Below are 14306 nucleotides of genomic sequence, written 5' to 3'. Positions count from 1 at the left end.
AATACATTTCAATTTATTTTTCAATTGAGTAATATATTATTAGAGTATAGCCATGCTCTTGTTGTTATGGCTGTTGAATAAATACCATATTATTCATAAATTCAAAATAAATGTAGCACAGTGCTACATTCTTAGTTGAGTGCTCTTAATAAATGTATTCTTTGATTTTTAAACAGCAGCCTTATGTTGTTGTATTGTATTTAGCCATGGCAATCAATCAGCAGCAGCCGTAGGCTACTCCGTGCAGAGAACCTCTCACATAATTCTGAGCTATCTCATAATTCAGATTGCTGTTTTAAAGGAAAATGTGATTATTTTAAAAACCCAATCACATTATACATACAATGGCTTGCATAAGTTTACACACCCATGCTAAAGTTGACTAAAAAGAGGAATAAAAAACATCTTTTGGAAATTGATCTTAATACCTTAATTAAAAAAATGAGGAAAAATCCAACCTTTAAGGACACCAATTTCCTTTGTGAATGAATAATGTATCGTAAATAAATAAATGTTCTTCCTTAAAATACAGCGGGCATAAGTAAGTACACCCCTATGTTAAATTCCCATAGAGGCAGGCAGATTTTTATTTTTAAAGACCAGTTATTTCATGGATCCAGGATACTATGCATCCTGATAAAGTTCCCTTGGCCTTTGGAATTAAAATAGCCCCACATCATCACATCCCCTTCACCGTACCTAGAGATTGACATGGGGTACTTTCCATAAGATCATCTCTCAATACAAATCAAAACAGCTATTAGGATAACTGAAATAAAAACATGGGGGTACACTTATGCAAGCCACTGTGTGTGTTTATATATATATATATATATATATATATATATATATATATATATATATATATATCTCTATATCTATATATATATATATCTCTATATCTCTATATATATATATATCTCTATATCTATCTATCTATCTATCTATCTATCTATCTATATATATATATATATATATATATATATATACACATACACAAAAAACATATCTCAGAATTTCTGAGATAATTATCTCATTAATTAAAAAAAACAGGCCACATATTTATTTTCTCAAGTGAATGCATCAAGCCTTTGTGATTTCTGCATAGGTATTTTAAGTTGTTTGTAACAGACCTTGTTTCAGAAAAAGGTTGAGAAAAATAAAACATACTCACAAATGAGGACCACAAAAGGTTATTAAACCCAAGAGACAACATCTTTATTAACGTGTTTAGGGAGAGATTAATAGTGGATCCCTGTTATCCAACTGTTACATGTCAGCAGATCACTGAGTGAAACAGCAAACCTACTTTAATAAGGCTTACAGGAGTAAATAACTCACACTCTTACACATGAAAAATGGACTTGAAAAGCTGGAATCAGGATTCCTATTCACCCTGGGAAGGTTGAAGGGTGGTAACAGAGTGGCCAATACTGGCTGCCCAAAACATAACATGAAAACAGCATAAACGGGATAAACATTACAAAAAGATGTCTGGTATTTATCACTCAACTGATGACAATTTGCAAGCCAGTGTCTCATTCATTTACATTCTACATTTCATCTTCTTACTTCTACATACTTCAGTATGTGGGCTCGATAGTAGAAAAAACTCATTCAAAAAAAGATGTGGCTAATCTGTCCAGAGGCTTAACTACCATAATCACAACCCCTCCCTGTCAGGGTATGTCTTCATGTAGACCTCAACCATTGAATCCAGATCATACCCAAGATCATTGTTAACGTACAGAAGAGCGAGACTTTTTGATTTGAATTTGTCAGGTGTGTGCTCTATGTACATCTGGAAGCGCTTGTACGCCACATCACAGCTGTCCTCCAGAGCCAAGGTGGGCAGGATGCCGATCAGCCTCAGAACGGCAAGCATGTTTGGGAAGAACTTCACGTCGGCCAGCTGCAGCGTGTCGTGGAGGTTGGACGGCAAAGTCTCGCCTTTGCCCTTTTTGCTCCATTTAACCCACCAACAGTGCAGCTCAGCGGAGAGGGTTCCTGCATTAGGGATGTCGTTTTTAAACACTTGCACGTTCTCCTCGTCGGGTTCAGTAGACTTATACTGCTCTATGACAGCAGGGACCAGTGACAGGCATCTCAGAGCCTTCACGTGGTCCTCACAGAAGAGTTCATTCATTTCTCTGGTGATGTGCTCCACCACGGGAACAGACAGGTGCTCCTTGTAGTGAATCTCCGGCCGAATGGCTCCAGAGTCCGACTGGTGCTTTCTCAAGAAGGAGCGAGGCACCTTAACTGGGATCTCCATTGCAGCAGCTAGGTTAACGGCCTCGTCGTTCCAGAACTCGTGATACACGTCGATGTTGTCGGACACTTCCTTCAGGGAGTGCAATACAGCTTTTAAACTGGCTGCGGCAAAGTGGGCGTCCGCCGCTCTCCCTCGCACGTTCTTCCCAAACGCTTGCGTAAGCGTCAGAACGCTTTTCAGCACGACCAGCGCCATGACAAATTCAAAATCAGCCAGTGCTTTTGAAATCTCCAAGGCGTTGTGTGTGACTTGATCGTCCCACCTCATGTCCTCGTTGTCGTGAACGCTGTCTACGCAGAGCAGCAATGCCTCCAGGAGTTCCCCTGCCACCTCGAATGCATCATTTCCTCTGGTCCAGCTTGTTCTACAGATCTCCTTCAGTTCCTTGGCCTTCTCTTCTTTGTCCGGGTAGAAAATCGAAATGGCGTGCTCCAACTCCAACTGCAGCAGAGGGGACTGGCTGAAGAATGACTCAATCTTCCTAAAGGTGGACATAACAAGCTGAACCCCTGACAAAGCCATACCATTTGCCAGCGACAGGTTCAATGGACGAGTAGATCTTAGCGTAACCACTGCCGCTGGATACCTCTCCGTCAGTTTGGCAGCAAATCTTTTCACTCGACTAAAATGTGTCCCAGAGCAGGAGTGGGCTTGACCTCTACACTGTTCCATATCCAAGCCCCATTTGTCAGTCATTTCAGACAGAAGTTTCTCTGCTAAGGCATCTCCATCGCCTTCAAAGGACAAGCATCCAACGAACCTCTCCCGCTGGCAGTTAGACTGGTCCACATAACGGAGAAAGACGGGGAGGTACCATTCTCCTGAGATCCTCACCAAGTCATCAGTAAGTAATGAGAAATAGCCATTTTGTTGAACTTCCTCCATCAGCTTACCGCGGATGGATTTCTCGCACGCCTCAATCAACTGATTTAGCTGAGCTGAGGAGCAGCACTCCTTATTCACGTCGTACCTCTTCTTAAGGACTTCATCTCCACAGTTCATGCGATATTCTAACAATGCCTCAAAGTTGCTTGACCCGAGGCCATCCTGCTTATTATCACCAGGCCCTGTCGGAGGAATGCTCTTCTCTCCCAACAGTACGAGAACTTCAAATAATGACTTAAGATACTCTTTGTATTCCTCTTCCTCTGGGACAGTCTTGGCATCTTTCTCAGCTGTCTCTGCTGGAGACAGTTTGATTTCTAAAAAAAAAAGTTGCAAGAAAGAAACCAAATGTGGGTGTGGGAGTCATTTGTTTCACCATCACATCAGGTAATAAACGTGTGTGTGTTGATATTTACTACTTACTTTTCCCCCCCTCTTTGTCTGTTTCGTCTGGTTTGATCTACAATAATAGTCAAATTATAAATGTGATGACATAGAAACTACAAAAATCTAATTATACAAAGTGATTTCCCCCATTTAAATGAATTTAAGATTTCTTTTACCCACCGTCTGTTTACTGCGCTTCACCTGCCCATTTTGAGGTTGGCTTGGCGCGTCAAAGATAGTTGGTATGGCATCATCCTTCAGCACTGTACTCTGAGAGTCCTGAAAACAGAGTCAAGGGAGAAATTATACAGCGATAGATAGATAACTTTATTGTCTGTCCCAAAGCAGTGACAGAAATTCTCTTTCAACAAGGCTCATTTAAAACATATCAAAACAGCGTCTGTACAGTGCCTATTGTATATTGTTCAGAGTGGTTACTGCAGAAGGAATAAAAGATTTCTTGATAATGTTTTTCGGGGGCCAGTGGAACTTTGTACCGTCTGCCTAATGGTAATAACTGGAAAGAGTGGTGGAGGGGGTGAGAGAGGTCCTCTGTGATCAGGGTGGCCTTCCTAATCACTGAGCGGTTGTACAGTTCAGATTGTCCTCTGCAATTTGATCCAAAACCATATGCAACTTGAAAACATACTGTAACTTACACTATCGACCGAAGATTTTTCAAAATGTTTCCCACAAAGTCTGTAGTATCTGTACAACTGGCCTGGTGATTTGTCCGTGAGATCTTGCCTCTGGCATTTTTCAACCCACTTCTTGGACCTGAAAGGAGAAGTTAAACCAAAATGAGAACAAGTTTAAAAGTCAATGGAAAACTTGGGATTTCAGATTTAGTTATGGTTCAGTGCTATATCAAGTCAACAACTGTGACAGCTGCCCTTTCCCCCACAATCTTTAAATACTAGTAACAATGACGGACAATCTAATGGTTAACAATACAACAAACAGAAGCATGTATAAAACAACCCTATAAATGAATGGCAGGTGACACTTATCTCTGGTGTAGATTAGTAAGGCAATGATGTTTCTTTAGCTGAGGATAGCATGAGCTATTATAAACCACAATTGTTAACAAGTTATTATTATATATTTAACCTCCTCCTCTCTGGCAGGCGCTACAGATCCCTGCGCACAAAAACAACCAGACATAAGAACAGCTTCTTTCCCACTGCCATCACTATCCTGAACTGCTGATAAGTGGGGTCATCCCCACTTTGGCCACTCACCCTCTTCTCTACACATTACATACTTATCATTCCAATATGCATCTTGCACACTACTTTGCACTATTACTTTTTGCACTTTACATCTCCCTCCATGTGTACTTGTCTTGATATTATGTCTTATTTGTATATTATGTTGATATGTGCCTATATGTATATTGTTGTCTCTATTGTACAGTAGTATGTTTCTATATTACTATTTGTCTACTGAATGTTTACTACTACATGTCTATTTGTTGAATGTATAGAGAGTTAACACCTACCAGAAGTATACTTGGCCAATAAAACTGATTCTGATTATGTAGCACAGCAGTTCAAATGGGTAAAGCAATTAAGTTACTCTATTTAGTTTGATTCACAAATGCATGTTCCTGAAGATGCAATGTATGGATGGATACAGACGCGTATAGTATAGTTCATTATACACCAACAAGTGAAGTCACGCAGCCTGCGTTTCAACTGCTACAGTAACGTCAAGCCATGCTAGTGAGCCAGCATTCAAAATACAACCACCCTGGAACTAGCTCATCTAAATGGAATGCCGTCCATTTTACTGTCAATCAATTCCACATCAATTTCATGAGTTAACGTTACACTTTCCCTGCTATAAAAAAGGTCTATTCAAGGTTATGGACTTGCCCTTTTAGAAATAATACACTAGACCGGCATCCGCTGCAGTTGCGTAACTAACGTTAGTCCTTAACTAGCTACATGCAACTGTAATAATGCTATTTTATACGTATGTATTGCATTGTGTAACGCCGGCTTTGCCAAAGTTTTTAACAATCTGCAAAAGGTCTAATGATGTGCCAGGTGTGTCTACATTTAGCAAAAAGCAAGGGCACGTGAATCTGTCGAACTTTTGAATGGAGTTTGCGTGTTGAGAGGTAAATAGATATAGTACACATTTCGTAACTAGTTTAATAAAGGACGTGGTACAGGGCGGAACACATAGCTATATCAAATGTTGCTGAAACAAAACTTCAATTATTCAACCAAAGTTACCCTCGTTTCAAAATCTTGTCGTTTTTTTTACGTAAAAATAAACACTGTTCTGGGTTCTTCTGTTCTGAACAGTTAGCTAATGCTAGCTTGAGAGCTTCCTGTTAGCTTTAGCATCTGTAAGTTACCTTTCTGGATCAAACGGAAACCTGAAGAGAGGGTCGGATTTGCCACTTGTACAGTTCGGCACAGCGCAGTGATTCTGCATTTTTCGTTTGTATACTTCTTTTTTTGCGGTGTGAAATCCTTTTGTGGGTAGCCAATTATGTTGCTAGTTAGCTGTCAAGCACCTTCGTTGAGCAGCGAGTTAATTTCCGTTTTCTTTCAAAATAAAATACATTGTTTGAATACGGTAACTCAAATAAAACATCCTAATGTGAAAACGCACTTTCTTTTTATGAATTTTTTTTTTTCTTTTTCAAGCCTGACATTTTATTATCCATAAGCCCTCTAAAAATGTCCCTATGCCAACTAGGCTATTTTAGGATGTCAAGTCAAACGGTGAACATATGCAACTATATGGTGCTAAAGTGCTAACTCCAGAGGATTCATATTGTTTTTTCTATCCTCAGTACACTTGCAGGTGAAGTCTATGTTTTTTGTTTTGTTTCTGATTGTAATTTTGATTATATTTTGAAGGCAAATTCGCTTGCTTGTTCAAACAATTTTGTAAAACTTGACCATGTGCACCAAATCGCGCGCTGCGCTTTTTTCCCATAATCCTCAGCAGTCTTCAAAGCAAACCGCCTCTGGTTGAAAACATGCCATGGCATAATTCAAAACGTGGTATTGTATTGTTGTGCGTTTTGTGAAGTGAAGTTCAATTCATAAGAATAACACACATACAGTCGTTGACTATCAGTTATTATTGTTTTGACTTTCATTAAAACACAAGCATTTGCATTGTTCTACTGAAGTAGTATTGTCTTAAATATTTAATTAAAGCTATAGACCCCATTTCCTCATACGTCAGTGGAGTATTTCTTTCGTTTTTGTTACACTCAATTTATATTATAGCAACGTGATGTAAATATGTTTCCTGAAAATTGCTCTTGTTAGCTTATTTCCCCCATACTATCTACTGTAGGCAATAGCTGTGTGTTTTTGACTTCATCACCATTGTTACAGAAGCTGTCATGCATTGGGCGTGTTGTAGCTGTTTGCACCGGTTTGCATGGACCGTCCGGTACTACTGGAATCCTATTTGCGTTCAAACATTCAAACAGAAGGGATGATGAAAACTTGTGGGATGAAAGAACGTAGTCTTCTTCAGTTCTCGTTCTTAGTTTTGAGACACCCTATTGGTTAATTCTATGATGTCGCGATACTAGTGTGGCCAATCGCAGCACAGCAGCACCAAGTCAAATCAAATGTTTTGGAGTGAAGCGTCCAGAGTTGTGCTTCTTCGGATCGGGTGGGCATTCTCCTTGCGTTGAAACATATAAGGAAGACCACAACAGAGTAAGTTAACATTTATTTACAACTTTACTCAAATATAGATACAGTCAGCCCCCTCAACTCCATCAAACTACCCGCTAATATTAACGTTTATTCGCTTTTATCCCTCAACTCAGTTAAGTCGCGTGCGCGATGTTAACTTCACGCCCAGTTGCTAAGCTAATATTCAAATTTTGCACCGAGAGTAGATTTAGTTTCCTGCAGTATCATAACGTTTTGACAGTGTGTGGGGAGTTTTAGGGCAACATCGTGAAAATAAAGACACTCGGCATAGATGCTACTGTCATGTTTGTATAACGTTATATTGTTTGGATGCCTTTCAGAAATCTTAATTGATTTAACCTGGTCGAGGCTTCACAATGGACAATGTCGCAGTTTCAAGACGGAACCACAAGAAAGTAAGTTGTCATATGCACTAACGTTACAAATGCAGTTTTTTGGCCCGTGTCCAATCTACCTAATGGTCTTATTGTTTTTAATTTTATTAGGGAAACAAGGAAAATGCCCAGCCTGTATATGGCAGTAAGTCCTTAACGAGAAGAGAGAAAACGTCAGTTACTCCCTTCCAGCTGGCAAGTAACACAAAAGAGCAAACCATGGCAAGAAACGGCTCTCTTAAAGCCAAGGTGGACACAACAGCTCTGAAAAAGGCAAATACTGTACAGAAAGATAGGAAAGGAGCAGCTGCTGCTGCTACTGATGTCAAACTACGACAAACGCATAGCCGCGGCTTCCTCACGGAACAGGCTGTGAAAACCAAGAAAATGGTTGCAGAAGCTCCAAAGCCACCGGCTGCTGTGCCTTCCTCAAGACCTGCTCCTGGCATGTACAAAGGCAAGATTGTCCAGTCAAAAATAGGATCCATGTGGAAGTCAACTGCCACCGTGGGTGGGGCAGATCCCAAACCACCAGCACCCAAAGCAGAGGTCCAAAGGATTGGAAATGTGACTAAACGCAGGTCCATGTCCGTCGCTGACCTGCCTGTGCATGTCTCACAAAAACCTGCGGCGACGAGGACCAAGTCGGTGTCGGATGAACCTGCTCATGTGTCCAAGCCTCCTGCCACCAGCCGTCCTCGCGCGGGGTTGTACAGTGCCCGCCCTGCTGCCAGAACCGTCCCAGCAACGCTAGCCGGTACCAGCGCGAAGCCAAATATTCCAGCGGCAGACAAGAAGGTCAACAAACCTCCTGTGTCGAATGCCCTCAGTCAGTACAGATTCACCATGGAGACTGCCGAGGAAAGAAGGTACCATTTTTCTGACGTGCACCACGTTTGCCTCAATGTTACAAGTGTCCCAAGTGTTCGGAAATGCTCAAATGTTTGTTGTTTTTTTTTGTGTTCCCTCTGCAGAGCGAAACTGGCCGAGTGGCTCGCCTCCAAGGGCAAGACTTTCAAGAGACCCGCCATGACAACAGCAGAACCCTCTAAAACCAAAGTCTCTGCGAAACCAGAAGCTGATCCCGAACCGCAGTCCACGTCTTGTGTTGAGCCTCAGCCGACTGCACAGTGCAACCCTGAACCTGAACCCAGACTGGAAGCACACAAGCCAGGCCCTGCTGCTCACTGTTCCGGGTTAACACCCAGCCAAACTCCAGCGATCATGAACACCACGCTGGACCTGCTCGAAAACTCTGATGCCGAGCTTCCTGTTGGCTCACAGGACAGCATGGATGAAGTAAGGAAACAGGCAGGCTTTCTGTTGCTGCTTTTTAGCTGGATTTAAAAAAACAAAAAACAAAAAAAACAATATGACCTACGGCAGTGAACCATGTTCCTTTCTTTGTTTCATTGTGACAGGTTGTGGTGAACTTGTGTGCCGCTTTGGATTCCTTAACATACGAGGACGGTAAGTTCACCAGTGGCTGTCCACTATGATTTGTTTGAAGTAGAGTGGTGCATTTGGGAAATCTTGGGTTGGAATTATTAGGTCAGTTCCTTTTTTTTTTTTTTTTTTTTTTTTTTTTTTTTTTAAATTGCTCTACTCCGGTTGCTGGTGGTATTCCGGAAAGATGAATAATGGGTTATTGTGTCTGTAGTTGTTGTAGCACTCTGTACAGATGCTTCTCGCACTCACCCTGTCATTTGTGTCTCCATTAGAGCTCCCACAGGTGATGGATGTGCCCAACAATGTTGAAATGGAGGACGGCAAACAGAAGGATGAATGTGAAACACAGGAGCGGAAGGAGGAAAGGCACGAGGAGGAGGAGGGCGAGCAGCCAAAGGTTGAGCAAGTGAAGGATGGCGTAGAAGAAAGTAGTGACCAGAAAGTGGAGGCAGATGAGGAAGTAGAAAGTGATGATGGTGTGATGGAGACCGTGCCACAGGTGGAGGATGCTTCAGTAATAAAGTACAGCGTGAAGACCACTCCATACCTACAAAGGTCAGCCCGTCACCTTTCTTTTGCCTAGGCCTGGGTATCATGACAAAAAATACTGTGACTTCAATACCAGCTTTATAAAACAAAAACAAAAATACATTACTGCACAAATCTAATTTTATTTTTCAAATCGTACTACGAGCCCCGTCATTGTATAACATGGAGTTTTTTTCTGCGTTCCTCTACGACGTGATGTTAGACGGCCAATCACCAGCATTATTAGATCTTGGTAGAAGCATGCTGCGTGTTTATTGGCTCACTGACGCTGATGAGATTTACTCCTCAGGTATTAGAATTTGGTATTAAATGACGAGGCATTTTTCGACACTAAGGAGGCAATTCGGTCGGTGCCTAAGAAGTATTGAATTCGGTATCCAGCACTACTTTTTTGCCTTAATCCACGTGTCAAACTCAAGGCCCGCGGGCCAAATCTGGCCCCTTGCAGATTTAGATCCGGCCCGTATATCAATTTGGGTTCACAATAAATTTTGGCCCTCCTAGCTGTGCGCCAAACCAAAAACACAGGAAAGTGTTTTTTAACTGTGTTGACTTCGGGTCACATTGACCCATTTAAAATTTTTGTTTTATATCAAAATATGGGACTTAGAAATAAGCGCTGAAAATGTGTAGAAGGAAAAATTACAAAATTTAAAACGTTGGAAAAAGCAAAAACAAACTGTGAAAAAAGGCGTCAAACGTCGTCGTTTTTTTTCCTTCAAGGTTGAAGGGAAGACAACACAAGGGTTAAACTGCAATTACATGACATTCAAAGCTGACAATACGGCAGATTTGCCGACTCGGAGACTCAGAAATTCCCCCAGAAGCAGAGAGTTTTCATATTCAGGCTGTGAAACAAAATTATCATTGGTTTGCTTGACTTGCTAAATTCTATGGCTCTTTTGATGGCTTTTGTAGGGCTTCATGTCGACAAAAAGCGTACAAAAAATGTCAGGGGAAAAAGCAACAAATTTACAAAAAGGTGACAGATGTCTGAGAAACACAACAAAACAACAAAAATGAGGGGAAAAAAGCTACCAAAATGTTAAAAAAAAGAAGTGACGTGCAGTAACAAAAGCATGTCATAAACTCTCCATGTGTGGCCCTTGGTGTGCTTCTCTTTTTCCAGTGTGGCCCTTAGTGAAAATGAGTTTGACATCACTGCATTAATCCCTTTTCAACAAGTTCTTTTTTTCTTTAACAATCAATTAAATGGCAACGGTCATTTTATTTTCACTTCCAACACTTGTAATACAGTATTTTTCCTTATTTTTTAAATGTCCCCTCTGTAGTGTGAAGAAAGCAATTGAAGAGGAGGCCAGCGCGAGTACATCCAGGAGAAAGAGCAACATCAAAGATGTTAAGTTTCTGACCCCCGTGCGCCGTTCGTGCCGCATTGAGCGCACGTCGTCCCGCCTGCCGGCGATGCTGGCCGATCACGACCCCTGCGTGTCCTCGCTGGCTGAGCTGGTGCAGCTGGATGACGGCGATGCCGCCAACGCCTACATCTACAGAAAAAACCACGCACTCCTGGGAGATCTGCCAGATCAGCCCAGACTGTGAGGAGCTCGGTTTAAAATAATATATTATATATAAAATGGACACTGTGTACTGACACTTTTTACAATGTTTTAATAATCTCATCTGAATGTCTGATCAATGAATTATTGCTGTTATATTTTAAAATATTATCCCCCTAACACTATTGTTTGTTTTATTATAGTATAGTAGTATTTATATGTTGACAATATTGCCAAATGCACTGCAATAAAGAATATTAACTCATCCTAAAGAGTTATGCTTTTTTTAATTCCAGAAATGTAATGTCAGTCTCAAATGCATCTTTATCACTCAGCCTACACACTGTACATATAATATTGTAATCACAAAGTGTATCGACATCTGAGGCTAGATATTGTCTTTTATATCTTATATCTCTAGATATTGACATTTTGGATCTGGTGATATATGTGTGGTCTTTTCCTGGTTTTAAAGGCTGCATTACAGTAAAGTGATTTCATTTTCTGAATTTGCCAGACTGTTGTAGCTGTTCCTTTATTTGCCCTTACCCACTTAGTTATATTCACATTACTAATGAATATAAAAACTTAATATTTTGTAAAAGCACCAATAGTCAACCCTACAATATTGCCATCTATGTATTTGGTAAAAAATTAGATTTTCTCCATATCACCCAGCTCTATTCTCAGTAATGACAAATTGCCACTGGAATCTAGTTGACCTGGATTATGAAGGTGGGTAGAGCTGGGCAACTTGATATCTATATTGTGATATGAGACTAGATATCTCAGATTTTGGATATCGCGATTATGGCATAAGTGTCTTTTCCTGGTTTTAAAGGCTGCATTACAGTAAAGTGATGTCATTTTCTGAACTTACCAGACTGTTCTATTATTTGCCTTTACCCACTTAGTCATATCCACATTACTGATGATTTATCAAAAATCTCATTGTGTAAATATTTTGTGAAAGCACCAATAGTCAACCCTACAATATCGTTGCGGTATCGATAGAGGTATTTGGTCAAAAATATCGTGATATTTGATTTTTCTCCATATCGGCCAGCCCTAAAGGTGGGTACAGCTTTATCCAATAACTGATTACTTGAATAATGAATAGGAAGTTATTCTTTTAGTAGCCTAGCTCAGTGGATGTACATTGCTGGGATAAAGCCTTTCCTTCTGCTATCTAATTTTCCAAGGGCACTGTTGCTGCAGCTAGGGCTTTTTTTAACTTTATTTTTAGGATGTTTGCGATTGGGTTAAACTAGGGATGCACCGATCCGACTTTCTCAGTCCAGATACCGATGCCTGGGCTTTGTGTATCTGTCAATACCCGATACCGTTGTTGAATTAATAATACACTGTATACCTTTTCCACCTTACACCTTCCTTCCACCATGTGGAAGAGACTAAAGACACCAGGCTTTCCTAACTAAACATTACTTTCCTAACTAAGACAAAATAACAGATGGAATGTATTGAATTCTCTTCCAGAATGCGACACACGTGCGACAGAGGGAAAGAAACTAACAAACCTGGATCGGCCCGTGGATCTGTTCATTTTTCCGATCCCCGATCCAGCTATTTTGTCAACATCGGGACCGATGTCCGATCTTAATATCGGATCAGTGCACCCCTAATTTAAAGTAAAACAAGCTACAGCTATTTTTCCTCGCAATCCCAGACTGGATAAACACTGTAGCCAGACTATACTTCAGCACCAGGAAATAATGAGATCCTATCATTTCAGATTCCCAAACTGCTCAGACTAGTTTACCTTCCTAGTTCCCACATTCATTGTCTCAATGTATTCTGTGCAATTGTGTGAGAGGGGGGAAAAAAGACAAACCACTATTTTATCACGTTTAATCCCACTTTAATTGACCACATTGTAAAAACCCAGAGCGCTCATACATGACCGCGGCTTTCTTTTGACCGCTTCATGGCGAATTACAGTACGCTTCCTGACGGACTGGACGTTTTGACACCAGCTCCCTCTGATCCCAGATGAGACATTTCATTATAACAAAAAGAAAAAAAGAAAAAAGAAATTCATTCACAAAAAAAAAAAAAATCTCTTTGATGCATTTTCTTCCCCCCCCCCCCGCCAAACAAAAGTATAAAAAAGTACTCTTCTCTCTCTCTCATCTGCCGACCACAGGGGAAGGTGTTCAGTGCTGTGTGCTAAAAGGCTGTTTTCACCGCCGTCTGAAGGTTTTATGTCCTTGAAAGACCCCGGTTGTCCAGATCTTTGACCTGAAATATAAAAAAAACAAGACTTGGTTAGAAAAAGGTCTACAAGTCAAACTTCATTAAAACAAGATGAAGCCAGCCTCAGACAGACTAATCTAATCTATCACCAGTCGGATTTGAAATGTATTCCAGGTAGAGCTGCAACATTTCCATTTCATTTTGTCTATTAACACAGGGGTCGTCAACATTTGTTAAACCAAGGACCCCTGAACAGAGAGAGACGGAGCAGGGACCCCCTTACTACATATGTTGTATGAAATGAAGTTGCATATTAAACTCGGCCTACAATAGGACTGCAGGATAAATCGTTATAAAAATCGCGATCTCCATTCACCCCTGTTCACGTTTTAACTTTTAAATGACTTCAATTTTTTTTTTTTTCCTCCTTCAATTAATTTATTGAAAGCATTTGACATTGACATGTTTTAATGATGTAAAGACATGTTCAAGGAGTTCAGATAGAGCCTGTATCAGGGCCATATTTAGTCCAGATAGAGTCTGTATCAGGGCCATATTTAGTCCAGATAGAGCCTGTATCAGGGCCATATTTAGTTCAGATAGAGCCTGTATCAGGGCCATATTTAGTCCAGATAGAGCCTGTATCAGGGCCATATTTAGTCCAGATAGAGCCTGTATCAGGGCCATATTTAGTCCAGATAGAGCCTGTATCAGGGCCATATTTAGTTCAGATAGAGCTTGTATCAGGGCCATATTTAGTCCAGATAGAGCCTGTATCAGGGCCATATTTAGTTCAGATAGAGCCTGTATCAGGGCCATATTTAGTCCAGATAGAGCCTGTATCAGGGCCATATTTAGTTCAGATAGAGCCTGTATCAGGGCCATATTTAGTTCAGATAGAGTCTGTATCAGGGCCATATTTAGTCCAGATAGAGCCTGTATCAGGGCCATA

At 40.8% G+C, this 14306-nt stretch overlaps 3 protein-coding genes across 5 annotated transcripts in view; 1 reads left to right on the top strand and 2 right to left on the bottom strand.

The window, feature by feature from the left end:
- Positions 1–1191: 1191 nt before the first annotated feature.
- Positions 1192–6130, bottom strand: thap12a (THAP domain containing 12a). Its single transcript, XM_031311151.2, has 5 exons — positions 5916–6130; positions 4207–4324; positions 3728–3826; positions 3584–3620; positions 1192–3477 (listed from the first exon to the last, which is right to left on the bottom strand). The coding sequence occupies exons 1-5, from the start codon at positions 5993–5995 to the stop codon at positions 1664–1666; spliced, it is 2148 nt and encodes a 715-aa protein (XP_031167011.1). The 5' UTR covers positions 5996–6130; the 3' UTR covers positions 1192–1663.
- Positions 6131–6990: 860 nt separating this feature from the next.
- si:ch211-266i6.3 (cytoskeleton-associated protein 2) lies at positions 6991–11406 on the top strand. 2 transcript variants are annotated; one of them, XM_031311152.2, is made up of 7 exons: positions 6991–7248; positions 7569–7643; positions 7734–8491; positions 8597–8921; positions 9044–9092; positions 9344–9626; positions 10913–11406. In XM_031311152.2, exons 2-7 carry the CDS (start codon positions 7605–7607, stop codon positions 11181–11183), a joined length of 1725 nt encoding a protein of 574 aa, XP_031167012.2. In that variant the 5' UTR covers positions 6991–7248; positions 7569–7604; the 3' UTR covers positions 11184–11406. The 2 variants fall into 2 exon arrangements, with proteins under 2 accessions (XP_031167012.2, XP_031167013.2); XM_031311153.2 differs by having other exon boundaries at positions 7225–7244.
- A 1589-nt stretch (positions 11407–12995) lies between these two features.
- stt3a (STT3 oligosaccharyltransferase complex catalytic subunit A) overlaps positions 12996–14306 on the bottom strand; it is a 15574-nt gene continuing 14263 nt past the window's right edge. The window contains exon 17 of one of the 2 annotated variants that reach the window (XM_031310977.2): positions 12996–13399. In XM_031310977.2, coding sequence (XP_031166837.1) covers positions 13361–13399 — 39 coding nt within the window. In that variant the 3' untranslated portion in view covers positions 12996–13360. The remainder of the gene's footprint in view (positions 13400–14306) is intronic. The other variant, XM_031310978.2, reaches the window with a different exon arrangement.

The sequence above is a fragment of the Sander lucioperca genome, chromosome 13 (assembly GCF_008315115.2).
Source record: "Sander lucioperca isolate FBNREF2018 chromosome 13, SLUC_FBN_1.2, whole genome shotgun sequence".
NCBI lineage: Eukaryota > Metazoa > Chordata > Actinopteri > Perciformes > Percidae > Sander > Sander lucioperca.
Note: the sequence above shows the minus strand (reverse complement) of the source record. Positions and strands in the feature narration are given on the sequence as shown.

Bases quoted from the DNA above. Each gene is read 5' to 3' on its own strand.
- thap12a (XM_031311151.2), bottom strand. From the start codon at position 5,995: ATGCAGAATCACTGCGCTGTGCCGAACTGTACAAGTGGCAAATCCGAC. The intron at 4,325-5,915 runs GTAACTTACAGA...TTCTCCTTTCAG, and splicing joins TTTCCGTTTGATCCAGAAAG to GTCCAAGAAGTGGGTTGAAA. The intron at 3,827-4,206 runs GTAAGTTACAGT...CTCTGTTTTCAG, and splicing joins AAAAATCTTCGGTCGATAGT to GACTCTCAGAGTACAGTGCT.
- si:ch211-266i6.3 (XM_031311152.2), top strand. From the start codon at position 7,605: ATGGACAATGTCGCAGTTTCAAGACGGAACCACAAGAAA. The intron at 8,492-8,596 runs GTACCATTTTTC...TTCCCTCTGCAG, and splicing joins GAGACTGCCGAGGAAAGAAG to AGCGAAACTGGCCGAGTGGC. The intron at 9,627-10,912 runs GTCAGCCCGTCA...TCCCCTCTGTAG, and splicing joins ACCACTCCATACCTACAAAG to TGTGAAGAAAGCAATTGAAG.